At 37.2% G+C, this 14,181-nt stretch overlaps 1 protein-coding gene across 26 annotated transcripts in view; it reads left to right on the forward strand.

Moving 5' to 3' along the window:
- Tm1 (Tropomyosin 1) overlaps window positions 1–11,211 on the forward strand; it is a 34,359-nt gene extending 23,148 nt beyond the window's left edge. For 7 of the 26 annotated variants that reach the window (XM_053755960.1, XM_053755957.1, XM_053755959.2 and 4 more), the window contains 2 exons: window positions 1,864–1,933; window positions 4,359–5,531. In XM_053755960.1, the coding sequence (XP_053611935.1) occupies window positions 1,864–1,933; window positions 4,359–5,242 (954 nt within the window). In that variant the 3' untranslated portion in view covers window positions 5,243–5,531. Of the gene's footprint in view, window positions 1–767; window positions 831–1,863; window positions 1,934–2,863; window positions 3,997–4,358; window positions 5,532–6,611; window positions 6,898–8,642 lie in introns of those variants that run through there. The other 19 variants (XM_053755971.1, XM_064436434.1, XM_053755972.1 and 16 more) reach the window with 5 other exon arrangements.
- Window positions 11,212–14,181: the final 2,970 nt, after the last annotated feature.

A 14,181-nucleotide genomic window follows, 5' to 3' on the forward strand; every position in this document is an offset into this window, starting at 1 on the left:
GACAGTCGAAGCGGAACGGAACGTAGATAGAGTTGGTTGTGGTTGTAGACGCGTCACGCTCATCGCCATTGTATGTTTGGGTCGGACTCTAGTCTATGCGCATCTCAACTTCACCGTAGGCGGTTCTGGCTGTCCGTTGGTGTAGGTCCATGTAGACGAGGCTGTCAGCGGTTGGTGCTTCATCTATGTATCTATACGATCTTCTCTCTTTTATATGTGTATTAATTTGTTTCCATGTCATATGTACTTTTCCACTGTGTTGTGATTGTACGCTTTTTAAATTTGATGTTTCTATGGCTGCCCGTGGTTTGATTGAATTTTGATACTCTAGTGTATTAATCTCTTAAATTGGCTTAATCGTTTGTCGTGACGAATGTTTCTTTTTTTCATTAGATTACAATCATATTTCCGATTCCAAAGTAAGATTCCAAAATATTTAAACATTCGACAACAACCATTCTGAACATTCTTATTTATTTTCAAGCGTTTATCACAATTTGGCAAAATTAATTTATATTTTCCACACCCTCCACTAGTTTTGGAATAATAATACTCCACTTCTTCATCTAAATCTCTATATTACTATAAGCGGACCACTTACTTTCCATTAATCATGTTCCAAACGCTTTCCATACAAATCCGGGAGTTCACAAGGATCTGTCCTTGGACCCATACAATTAATTCATCCGAAAAGCTTAAACAAGGCGTACAATCACAAGACGGGCCGGCATGTCGGAGCTTGTCATATAATCATCCTCTGTGGCTAGGCGATGGCGTCCCGTGAGCACGTCGAGGATAAGATCCACAGTCTCTCGCAGAAACTGACGCAAGTAAGTTGTGCTCACTGTCACAGTTCTGGTCGCTGATAACTAATATCATTATGACAACTAAAATAATCTCAAAAAGGGCGTGAAAATATAATTTCTACGCGACTGTGACGCGCGTGTGACATCCCTGGTTTTGTAGGACATAGGCTGCGGTGACCAAGCACACTATCAGGTGGAAAGCGTGCCTGTTTGCTTGTTCAGAAGGAAAAAAAAAACGCAATCTGTGACGCTGTGAATTGTCATAAATATACAAAATAGATAAATAAGTATAAACACAGGTATAGCACGTATTTACCGAACAGACGCTTTGACGTGGTCATAAAGTCCAGAGTTGTAAAACATGAAAACCTAAATAAAGCCTTATTGGGGGATTCGAATTCAGAAATTGGTAGTTGCTAGCCGATCGGCTGCGAGAAAAAATATATCTAATTAATTAAATCTATGTGAAAAAATATATATCTTACTGAATTTTATATCCTTAAAATACCAAACTATTAAGTTATTGAACAATATGTAACTGTTTACTTAAAGATAATTTGTTTCTAATAAAAATACTTCGTGACTGCCCTACTCAGCGACCGGAACTCCATCCATACGTTTATGTTTACTTCTATATAGTATATTCTATCTATACAATGGGTAATGGTATATTATTATTAGTTATAGCTACAACGACATTCTCAGCTTTGGTGAAGGTAATCTGCATGCTGGTGACGCTTTAAGTTGTCTAACTTTGTTTTTTTTTTATTTTATTATTAATCAAGATTTTATTCCATTTTCAAAATGCAATGAAAAATAAATGTAAAGAGTTTTTGATATCTAACGTTGCATGTGTTATAATTTTTACAGTCTATTTTCTGATAAAAATTGAAAAAAAAAATTGTTTTAAATTTTCCCCAAAAAAAATATTTTTTGATGATTTTGATGACAAACCTAAATCAGTAAAAAAATTAATGTAATTATAAAATAAAATGAACACAGAAAATAGACTGTATCATGAAGGCTATATTTTAATATTTTTATTTAAAATTTACAGGCTGAGGCCCGCGCTGAGTTCGCCGAGCGTTCCGTGCAGAAACTGCAAAAGGAGGTCGACAGGCTTGAAGGTAATATTATTATCTTATTTGTAATTATAATTACAATTTTTTTTAATTATAGAAGTATATATTCAATGATTTGAGTCACTCGATATTGCTATATGATAGCAACATTAAATTATTTCACATCTAATTTTTTTATTTAAAAAATCAGATTTTAGGAAAAAAAATGATATATTTTTGATGCTAGTTTTCAAGGTTCTCCAGACTATAGCACAGTACAAGTACAGCAGATAGATGGTTAAGTCTGATCTCTGAAGTCAAGTTGATAACACGTTTGACAATAACCTAGCTTACGACATACGCACTCACTTTTCAGTCATCTAGTGAGCTTCTAAATCAAAGCTGTACAATAGATAAGCTTATTTTTCTGTCATTTTTCGCTATAATATCGAGCTTAACTTATAATTTCATAGTAACATATTTTTTCTTTTTTAATGATTTATTTTTTATTTGCTCATGTGTAGAATTGATTTTTTTTATAAAATAAACAATTTTTTTTTAATACAGTTGATAACAATATTTTGATTTTATGCTGAAAAGTCAATTCTGCTTTATATTTTTCTTTGTTTCGTAAATTTGTGAGCATGTCATGTATACGTGTCCTTATACTAGATGCTCGAACCTTCAATGTTATTGTGATTTCCGTTAGCATGGTTTTTATTGATGTCGTTTTGCCTGATTTTCATGGTTCAAACGTTCATTTTACGAGTGTTATGTTTAGATTTCTCCACAAATTTCCTTTTTTATTTCATTAATTTAAAGTATTCAAAACTAATCCTTGCTTGTCAATCAGATAATGCAACAAAATATACATTACAGATTACTTCTGTTTCATATCTAGAATGATATATTATAAATTTTAAAAATATTGTAAGATGAACGTTTGCGGCCAGTAACATGTTGTTGTGTGTGGACTGACCGTGGCCACGCTTGCAGACGACCTGGTGGCCGAGCGCGAAAAGAGCAAAATTCTGCAGGAGGAGATGGAGGCCACTCTACACGACATCCAGAACATGTGAACGCGCGCGCGCGCCCGCCCCTCCCTCTTTGCTAACGTTTATCTTACCTGGCAAAATAGCCGGAGGCTAACGCCGCTAAATTAAAAAAGAAACTATTTATTTTTCGAATGCCTCTAGACGTTCGACTATTAATTTTTTGTTTGAAAAGCGAGAGGGGCGGGCTGTAGATGTTACTAGTTATTAGAGTAATTGCCAGCCGCTTTTTTTATAATGTAACGTCGACTTCGGTTCGCTACGTCACCACTGCCATGTGCAATTTGTTTTGGTACACAATTTACTAATCTTTAAAATTTTGTATATCATGTTTAGTCATTGTTAGGGGCGTGTATTTAATGTTCTTATGAATGCAGCTGAACTGAGGTTCGATTTAGTTTTAAGAGAATCGTGGACATTCCAATAGGGACCAAATGCACTGCACAGCATTGAACATTGCACTGTCCTTGCGAAACGTTGACCGTAATGTACCATATCAGTAGAGAACAAACTTCATTATTTCCTATGTCGTATATTGTCTTATTTTCATGTTAGTGCATACATTTATTTACATAGGCATTGCAATTCGCACCGTTTGCAATTTATTATTGAACTTCTTATTTACATAATATTAGAAAAGAGATTACATATTTTTATTTAATGAGTGATGGTAGGTAACACGTAAAATATCAATATTTATAAGTATATACTTTGCTATGAAGTATTGAATATTCTATTTTGTTTTGAGTATGATTTTTCTTGTGTCATAAATTTGAGTTTGTTGTTATTTATTTAATGAATCAAAGAATAAATGACGACTGTTCTGCTGCTGTAAATGAATACTTCCACTTTGTGAATCGTTCGCTATTCGCCGATTTATTGGCGATTTGACGCAAGCTGGCAATTCGTGCGACGCCCGCGCAGACAAATGTAAACGCGATGAGTTCGATTAATCGAGAGAAATCCGTCTTTTTAATGTTATCGATTAATGAATTGATAGATAAGATCGTGAAATTAAATTAATGGTTTTAAGAGTATTCTAACACAAGTGTTTATAAATATATATTATTATTTTTATTTTGTGGTGTTTTTTTACTAATCCGTGTGAACCTCTCATTTTCCTTTCCGTCTGACTAATCCTACAATCGATTCTATCAGCTATAAAAATCATGGTACATATATATAAATCATTACCATCGGCATCGAATGATACCCGTTCATCAAAACCATCAATTCGAATTCATTTGGGAACTTGTAACTATGAAGTCAAACGAAGAAAGAAATGGAAGCCCGGAGCGAACTGGACGTCATTGTACATAATCATCAGCGATCGGCACGGGCACGGCATGGTTCCCGAACCTCCCAGCATGGAGCGTGATAACGCATGCATCCGCGACGATATCGCGGGACCCGGCCACTCACCGCCGCCGTCTGCCCAGATGATCTCATCAACGAGACGGAGAAGTTCAACGACATCGGCGACGGCATCGACGACTCATTCGTGGAGCTCATCCCCGGCGTGGACCCCAACGCCCGACAGATCGAGATTGCGCGCAAGGAGTACGAGCGCCTGCACCCCAAGGAGCCCACGCCGCCGCCGCCCAAGGAGCCCACCCCTCCCCCGCCCGAGCCGGTCCCGGAGCTGGCCCCGCCCGCGGACGGGGCTCCTGCGGCGGACGCTGTGCCGGCGGCTGATGGAGCAGTACCTCCAGCGGAGGGCGCTGCTCCTCCGGCAGAAGGCGCTGCTCCTCCCGCAGAAGGAGCCCCGGCAGCTCCTCCAGCAGAAGGAGCCCCGGCAGCTCCTCCAGCAGAAGGAGCCCCGGCAGCTCCTCCAGCAGAAGGAGCCCCGGCAGCTCCTCCAGCAGAAGGAACCCCGGCAGCTCCTTCAGCAGAAGGAGCCCCGGCAGCTCCTCCAGCAGAAGGAGCCCCGGTAGCTCCTCCAGCAGAAGGGGCTCCGGCTGCTCCCCCCACGGAGGGGGCCGCTCCGGCGGCTGAAGGCGCAGTCCCCGGCGCTCCCCCAGCGGAGGGCGCGCCGGCCGCGGCAGCCCCCGCTGAAGGTGCTCCCGCGGCCGCACCTGCCGAGGGAGCCCCGACTCCCGCCCCCGCTGAGGGCGCCCCTGCCGCCCCGGCCGATGCTGCAGTACCCGTGGCCGCCCCAGCCGAGGCAGCGCCGGCGGCAGCACCGGCCGCTGAAGCCGCCCCCGCTCCCGCCCCCGCCCCTGAAGCAGCCCCAGCTCCCGCTGCTGAAGCCGCGCCTGCCCCCGCCCCAGCTCCCGATGCAGCCCCTGCTCCTGCCCCAGCCGAAGCGGCCCCGCCATCGTAAAAACATCAGATATTACATGGATTTCTATGCGTGCAGTCTTATCAGTCAAGATAGATTATAATTTTTGTACACAAACAAGAAACGATGAAATTTGTTCTATTGAACTGATGAAAGCATCGCATAGTTGATTCCAAATCCACCGTCATTCTGGCGTCAGCATTCCGGCAAACCATAAACGGAATCAAGATATACAAATCTCACGCGAATAGGGAAAGACTACTATGGCTGAATTATATCAAGAGTTTATTTTTTATGTTGTAATTAAATAAGTAAAATATAGCTGATGGAATAGTTTTTCAATTAAATATTAGGGAGTAGTTCCGAATATTGCATGCGTGTGCCTTATACCGAGGGAGGTATTCTGGACTGAGAGTGATGGTGTCCGCAGACGACCTGATCGCCGGGAAAGAGATGTTCCATGAGATCGGAGGGGAACTGGACTGCGCGTTCAAGGACCTGGGCCTCAACGCGGTCCCGGCCTCGGCTACACGCGTCTGCGATCGATGCACATGCTGCCATTAAAAAAAATCGTCCTCTCCCGCTTTTCGCGTGCATTTAAAACAATAAACTCTATAAACAAACTTTCGAAATATCTCTGCATGTAGTTTCTAAAGCTTTAAAAAGCAGCATGGCTTCGGAATAACAGGACCGCCACATGTAAGCATTTTCATTATTAATTTACTACAATTAATATTAATTTACAAGCGCTAGATCACGACGTTTTTGACACAAAAATGAAGAACGCATTGTCTTTCGTGTAAGCGCCTTCATTACGCTCAACTAATTCTGCTTCGAAACTTGACTTGAAGGAGTTGTATGGAATCGAATATTCGAAAAAAGAATCAACAGGACTGGCAGGAAGAAATTATGACTGTCCATATTACGATCTGTCCAGTAAATTAAAAAAAAATAGATTTAGATATTCAATAGTAAATGGATGCAAAATTTTATGGAAAAAGGAGATTATGGAGGTGTTGTATTCATATTGTGTTAGTGGATTTCTTAGGCAGTTAACGTGTGAAAATGTATTTTCGCATCAAATAGATTATAGGAATATAAATACTGGGATAATATCACTTCTTTAACCCTTATGGGTTAGACAGAGCCCAGAGTTGCGAAACTCAAGACTGTATGGCAAAGTATGTATAAAAATATATAAGTAGGGATATTGCGAGAATGTAATCGTATCGAAAACGTAAAATTTTTTATAAAAAATAGCAACTTTTACGTAAGTTGGAGGCGCTGTTCGATTTCCTTATATAAATTTTGACTATGTCGATATCCATAGTAAATCTAATTCCATGCTCCATAATCTCCTGATTTCACGACAAGATCGTTGCCTTGAATTATAACTTATGAAAATGTACAGACGAACTGGTGGCTGAGAAGGAGAAATACAAAGATATTGGTGACGACCTGGACACCGCCTTCGTCGAGCTCATCCTCAAGGAATAAACTCCTCACGTTGGTCACCTGGGCCTGTCCCACTGCGGGGCAGACCCACGGGTCATTCCAAGACGCGGCTGCATCCGCCAGCGATTCAACATCTGTACAGACGTTATATTCATTTTATACTCATTTAAAATATTTAAATCTATAGTTTTATGGCGGTATTTATTTTCGAGTAATATAATAAATAATTTATTACTTATTTATTTCGTTGTTTTATTTATTTGATTCCCTTAGATTCTCTGCGAAAATCGTTATAAAATATAAGTATCTAGTTCAATGAATACAAAGTCGAGTAGATAAAAGCTTAAATTTAAATCTATTTAAAAAGCACCTCAAGTCTTTATTAACTGACAAATGTTATTATACTTTAAATGATTTCTTTAATGATAGACTCGGATAGAATTTAGTGCTAGTATACATTATAATTCTTTTTTTTTGTTATTTGTAGTGGATAGCATGCTCCTGTTTATTTATTTATATTTGCATACCTATATTCGGTAAAACATGTAGGTTTAATTCATTTTGACTTCAATTTGTATATTTGTACTCATGTTTTTGGCAAATGTTTTCTTTCTTTCTTAGAATGACACTTGTCACATTTTCAAAATTAATACTAGTTAGGAAAAGGTCCGATGGACAGACATACAGAAATGAGCGAGACGCACCCAGAGCCGCAGATAAATATCTATATTTCAATGAACTGATTTATCATCTGAATTTATTTATTTAGCTTTATAGCCAAGTAAATGTACGTATGTCAGGGCATTAGCTTTTATTGTCCAGCTTTCTGCTATAGCTATGTACAGTAGTTAAGTCATCAAATGTAGTATCAATGCATTTGGCTTGATGTAAGTATTCATTTTATTTATTTACTTCACTGCACAGCTTTTAACTTAGCGAAAAAAGGGCATTTGGTCATTTACGTAATATTGTATACAGTATTTTGTTTTTTAAAGATTTATAATCTAAATGGCCTATTTTATTTCATGATTTAACCTATGATTAAGTGCCCTATTTTTGGCGATTTGCTCAAACATTCCATCATGAACCAAATAGGCGAATCAGGACCGAAGACAACATATATAATAATAATAAAATATAATGAATGAATACGATTCTGGTCGAAGCAAACTCGTGGAGACTCCGTAGCACCGTGAATATTTAAATTTTTACCTTGTGCCTACACAATTTGATTGAAGTATTTATTATTGAAAATAAAATATTACTTCAAACGTAACGTTGAAAATAATATATTACTTCAAACATAACGTTGAAAATAATATATTACTTCAAATGTAACGTTGAAAATAAAATATTACTTCAAACGTAACGTTGAAAATGTTTCAAACATAGAAAACATTATAAAGTAAAACATTTAATATTTCCCAAATAAATAATATTGCTGTTAAGGTATAAAAATCCATAAAGACAATAAGATTGTTTTACATAGTAAGGCTTGTATGAAAAATATTGAAATTACAGTCATTTAAGATATTACCCAGTTTGCCTTGTGGGTGTCTATTCTGCTAACCTGCCTTTCATTAAGTAATAGCTCTTATTGACACGCGATAAGAACTACTATTGAGATACGATAACGACTTATTGTTAGTAGAATCGACACATTCTGATGGTACGGGTGGAACTTTCTAGCAACCTTCAAAATAGGTATTGTAAAAATTCTCTTCACTTTCGTCTAAAGGACTTCAATAACTATAAACTTCTTTCTCTTAAAAATTTACATTATGACACAAAAGATAAACTTATTACCCCTCTAGAGATGGTCCATGTCATTATGTCCATGCCCAGGCGTAACTCAGTTTCCATATTCCACTGATCAAGATCTTTTTACTGAATTAAAATAATGTTAAATAAGGCTAGGCTCCATTCTTGTCTAACCTTTTCATATACTAATTTTCCATTTCTCTACTAACGAAATTAACCTTAACAGACGAGGTGATCGAAGAACGCAGTAAATACAAGGCGATAGCCGAAGAAGTGGACCAGACATTCGCGGACCTATCTGGCTACTAGACGGCGCAATTTTGAGGACGCCGCCATTTTGTGAAAACGGCGGGAAAGGCGGCAGAACGTTCGGGTGTTCGGCTTGTGGAAAATTCTATATTTTGCGAGGCACTGAAATGCGAACATTAAGGACCTGTTTCACTATTTTCTGATAAAATATCATATTGCACTCTGACAGATTTGCCAGTTAGTCCTGTCCAACATTTGTGAAATACAATTTTTAACGCCAAATCTACTTTTATACAAACGTCAAAAATCTTTCGCATTGCATAATTATATAATAAACGACAGGTATTAAACGCACACATACCATGAGTCAGTCGACCAGTGGCCACGGACCTTTGTAACAAGGTCCTAAACTTCTGGGAAATTAAAGGTATGTGCGTGTTTAATAAATTTTTAACGCCGTTTGATATGTTTGTTACATATAGGCTATCAGATACTTTATCAGCTAGTGGTTAAACAAGCTTTAATATGCTAAAACTGATTTAGATTTTATTATGAAGGCAAATATTACTTTTTAAAATATAATGATGTTGTGAAAAGTAAAAGCTATGTAACTTTTACTACGTAGCTTTGAAGCGATGTGTTTTTATGTTTTTTTTTTTGCATTTAATAAAGTGCTTGTTAATATCTGGTTCCAAAGTCTAGGTTTTACTTAAATACCTTCACATAGACACAAATTCTTAAAATTAAATTGTTTTATTAGAACGTAGGTACAATATTTACTTACGATTTAATAGGTTTGGAATTAAAAATCGAAAATAAATGAAATTACATAAATTACTTTTGTGAGTGAATAGGTACTAAGTAATAAATTTATAGTCACGTAATACCTACCCTTGTTGAGATACTGAATTAAGAACTAAGGTTGTAAGTAGTTACTTATGTAATAATTTAGAATACCATGTTATTGTACACAAACACGAGAAAAAAAAAAACAAAACGTCAAAAATGAAAAATGTAATTTTCGAAAGTTATACAAAATATAAAATTGTTTAGATGCAGCCGGTCATCAGAATTGTATATTCATGTTGATAGAAATAAAAGTAATGTTATACACAACAATTATCTGTTCGAAAATTACAAAGTTGTGACGTCCAAATATATTGAATGTAAAACTGATAAACCGGTGTAAATTGTGACATGTAATTTTGGCGAAAATACACTCATATTTTATAATAGCCTCATAATTGTATCCGCATGTACAGTCAAAAGCACATCAAGCTACCCGAATTTATTGCAAATTCACCTCTATTATAGCGACTTAAGATCCATACAGATAACGACTGTACCTATTTCTGATATTGTTATTAGGGACATCAAAATCGATATGGTTCAAAAGTAGGTCGCGTTATTGATTTTGTTCCTATAAATAATTCGGCCAAAATATGTGCAAAGCTAAATAAACGCACATGGTATGAAGTAAGTAAAAGATTATTTTCATTTGATATTTTCAAAATATTAAACATTTTAATTCTAATTAGAAGTATAATCGACGAGTGAACACTGCCGAAATTCATGTATGCCGCCTTTTGTATTTTTACTACAATATGTGCAAATAATCTTATGAAGTTCTGTAACGATTTTAGTTTCTAGGCACTACAACATTAGGTTTTTTACAGGTTTAGCTTATAGCTTAGTTTTTATACTGGCCAATTTGTATTGTACCCATAGCTCTATAAGGAATTTTAATTGGTAATATCCTTATTAATAACATCTATAATATGCTTTGACATCGCATTATTCTTTATGTGTATTAGAAAATGTTCTTCTGAAGGAGATACGTCTTTGTATATGGGATATACTTTGAAGTTACAAGAGCTGCGGAGCGCGGCCTTACTGCTCCGTGTCGTTGCCGCTCCATGCACTGCATTTTGTAGCATATTGCGTTGATCCGCTGACGGAACAGTAAGGCCGCACTCGTTCGTGCGTCTCTTTAATCGTCAATTGAAGTTACTAAAAAGACGAGTTCAAGCGATTGTGCTTTAGTTTGCTTGCAGCTGCTTGGCCATGATCAAAACTTCACAGTAAAGCCCACTGAAATATGAATGGTTACCATATGGCTATGTTCAAACGGGAAATTCATAAATTATGGGACATATTTATTACTAGACGTGATTAGAAATCATGTCTTTGAACGACAAAATAAATGGGATATGTTTTAAAACATCGCCCATGTATAAGCAAGCAAAAATTTTACCATAAGACTTACCTACCTAGCATGAAACACGTAGCACGTTATTGCGTCCACACGCTTTCTCTTTTTTACTGGATATGGTACACGATATGGAGAGGGACAAGATGTGGATGTTAGCGACGTGCTACTCGTGTTATGTTTCGTGGTAGGCCTTCTGGTTTTAACTGTATCTAAATGATTTTCACTTATTGGATTCCAAAGTAGACTGCTTGATTTTTAGGTTAGCTTACTCTGATTAAGCGTACTTCAGCGCTTTAAGTGACTGTTCATTCTAAAATAAAATACTTATTTGTAATTAACTGTGTTTTATTAACTTGATAGGTACAAATAATAATACTTTTGTAAATAAATTGAGTCAATGAAGAAATAACAATACGGGTACATTTTATAAACAAACCAACGCACAATCCATAACATGGAATTAGTAGGTAGTACTTTATACGGAGTACTTACTAATTCCATGCCCTTTACTACAATCACATTGGCGTGTGGAACCCATTGACATTCAATTTACAAGGAGATAAATATGAAATGTCTGTGATGGTGGGACCTCATAATAGAACCACTCCATGATAGAAAAAAAGGAATCTGTTTAATGAATGTGTTTTAAATCGTAGAGGTGCCAGGTCATCAAACCGGATAGACTAGCCAGATTCATCCAGACGTTAGAGTAAAACGCCTAGAATCCGCATAAAAAATAAATCTTTAAATTTTGAAGATTCGCCTGTGATTTAACAACCGGTCGCTTGCTTGACGTCAACCCTCTGTGGGAATGCTGTTGTTGCCTATAAATTGCCAAGGCTAATCAACGTCACATATGGACAAACACCGTTTAACACTTTCCATGTGGGATTATTAATTCAATTGGTAAAAATAAGGTTTTTAGATTCAACGTAATATTACGCCAGCCGCATGAAAAGTGTATGAGTTTCTTTCGGCATTTCGTCTCAGCAGTGGTCGTTCCGAAATGCTACAAATTGTCAAATTGTTAGCTATGAAAAATACTGTATATATACAAATAGAAAATTAATAAATAAATAGTCTAAAATATGACATGGAAAAAGTGCCCGACAAGTTCTAATAATTACATACCTAGTATAAAACATAGTCGCCTCCTGTTTGTCTGATGCAACGGATTTTGAAGAGCGTTTTTTTTAATAGATAGTGTTATTTCTGAGGAAGGTTGAGGTGTATAATTTATTATATTTTTGCCCGAGCGAAGCCGGGACGGGCCGCTAGTATGTTATAAAATATAGTGTTGTTGAGTTAGTATCCCATAATACAAGTCTTAGCTAATGTAATCTGTGTGATAAGTCCATATTAATAACTGTGTGATTCTTCAAAGAGGAAAGGAAACAAAATTTTGTTCGATAGTCTATTTCTGCGACTGGTGTTATCCAGTTAATGGCTCACCGTCGTCGTCGTGCCTCCTGCATCACGAAGGACCACCACAAAGGTAATGAGAAAGCAATAAACATATTACATTATATAAATAGCCTTAAAAAGAAGAAGTTTGTAGTAGTTTAATATAAAAAAGTAAAACACGTGTGAATAGAATGGCACTGCGTGCGTGTAATAGTGTAAATACTCTGGTTAGTGATTCTGATATGTTTAACTGTAGTGTGTCATCGATCGAAGCGGTAGTGGTGTAATGGTTAAGACGCCCACCTGTGGATCGAAAGGTTCCAGGTTCGAATCCTACTCATGCCACATGAGTTTGTATACAAATCTGAGTTCTTTCAAAATTAGTTAGTAGTTTTGTGGTGTTTATATCTTGATTATTTGTATGGTCTACTGTTTTTTATGATGCTCTAAAATGTATTCTGTAATTACCAGCAGGAACCTATAATTGGCTTCTTTTAACCCATTGATATATATCAAGATTTTAAAAATGCAAGCTTGGTTGGTTCTCCTTGAACATGTTAAAATAATAAAAAAATGTTCTTTTACAAAAGCGAAGTCGCGGGTAAAAATTGCCTTCGGGTAATCATGTGCCAACATTAGACTAGGACAGCGTGGTTTCGAATGAGGTTTGTTGCAGAAACATGCCGTAAAGCTAATTCTATTGCCGTGTGTTTTATTTCACCTAGATTATTTTTTTTATTATAGTCTATGTGTAGCTAAGTATGTATTATTATATAGTCTATGTGTTATTTATACGTCCCGGCATCATACGAACCGTGTTAATTACTTGTTGATATTTATTATTGATGTCTTCTGGGAGCTTGGTGGTATAGTCTTTCGCGCGCTTGACTTACGATAATGGTGATTAAGCAGCTTTTGCAATGGTCGGCTACAGGATGGGTTACCAAAAATGTATTATTTTGAACTCCTCCGTGCTTTGGTATTGCATTTATTCATCATTGGGCCCACCTGTTGCATCAGCCATCTTGTCCTCATGGGTTTAATTCTCAGGACTCGCAAATTGAATGTTGATGCGTTTTTGTATAATCGGACACATGACCTACTGTGAGTCGTTGAGTATTTGGCATCTATTTATTTATTATATAAATCCATATTAACCGCGTTACATTCTTGGTTATTGTCTTTCTACATGAAATCATGTCAATGAATGTGACAATACCTATCGTTTATTATAATTATATCTGATGCCTTTTGAATGGGTGCATTGTTTGGGGATTTCAGTTTTATCTGACCTGTAATTGACAACAGTAAACGTGTTTAGAAAATTCTCTCTTTCTCCTCTGTAATATATATCTGTAAAATATCATAAACTTTGGTATAGATCACTATCAAGATTTGTTTAGCTCCTTTCAATAGAAAATAGTAATAGGTACAGGAAGAAGAAAGATTCGGCTTAGACTCCAGGGTGTTGGTTAATGTGATTGGATGCCCGTTTACCATGCAGAAAGAAGTTGCAACGGAAACATGAGTGGTGAAGTTGCTGAGAAACGATCGACTAAAAAAGTAAGTTCAAAAATCTCCGGTCCAGCTGCGCTTATTCGCATGGTGCGATTTTATCGAGTGAAGTCGTTGACAGCTGAATGTTACTCAATGGTCCGAATATAACGCTAATTTTAGCCAGGATCGGGTTGTAGTTAACCGGACGGGCTTCGAAAAGAATTCCTTAAATCTGCAACGTTAATGAATCACGGCGCGGGAATGAGACAGCGTGACATCGTGCTGATTTCGCCGGCATTGACACCGGGGCATCGATCTATCGATTTAAAAGATTTGCTATCATCCCAGTGAGATCGCTTAGGTGTATAGCGTGGAAGAGCTGCGTGTGGGAGCGTGATAGGTG

The sequence above is a fragment of the Plodia interpunctella genome, chromosome 15 (assembly GCF_027563975.2).
Source record: "Plodia interpunctella isolate USDA-ARS_2022_Savannah chromosome 15, ilPloInte3.2, whole genome shotgun sequence".
NCBI lineage: Eukaryota > Metazoa > Arthropoda > Insecta > Lepidoptera > Pyralidae > Plodia > Plodia interpunctella.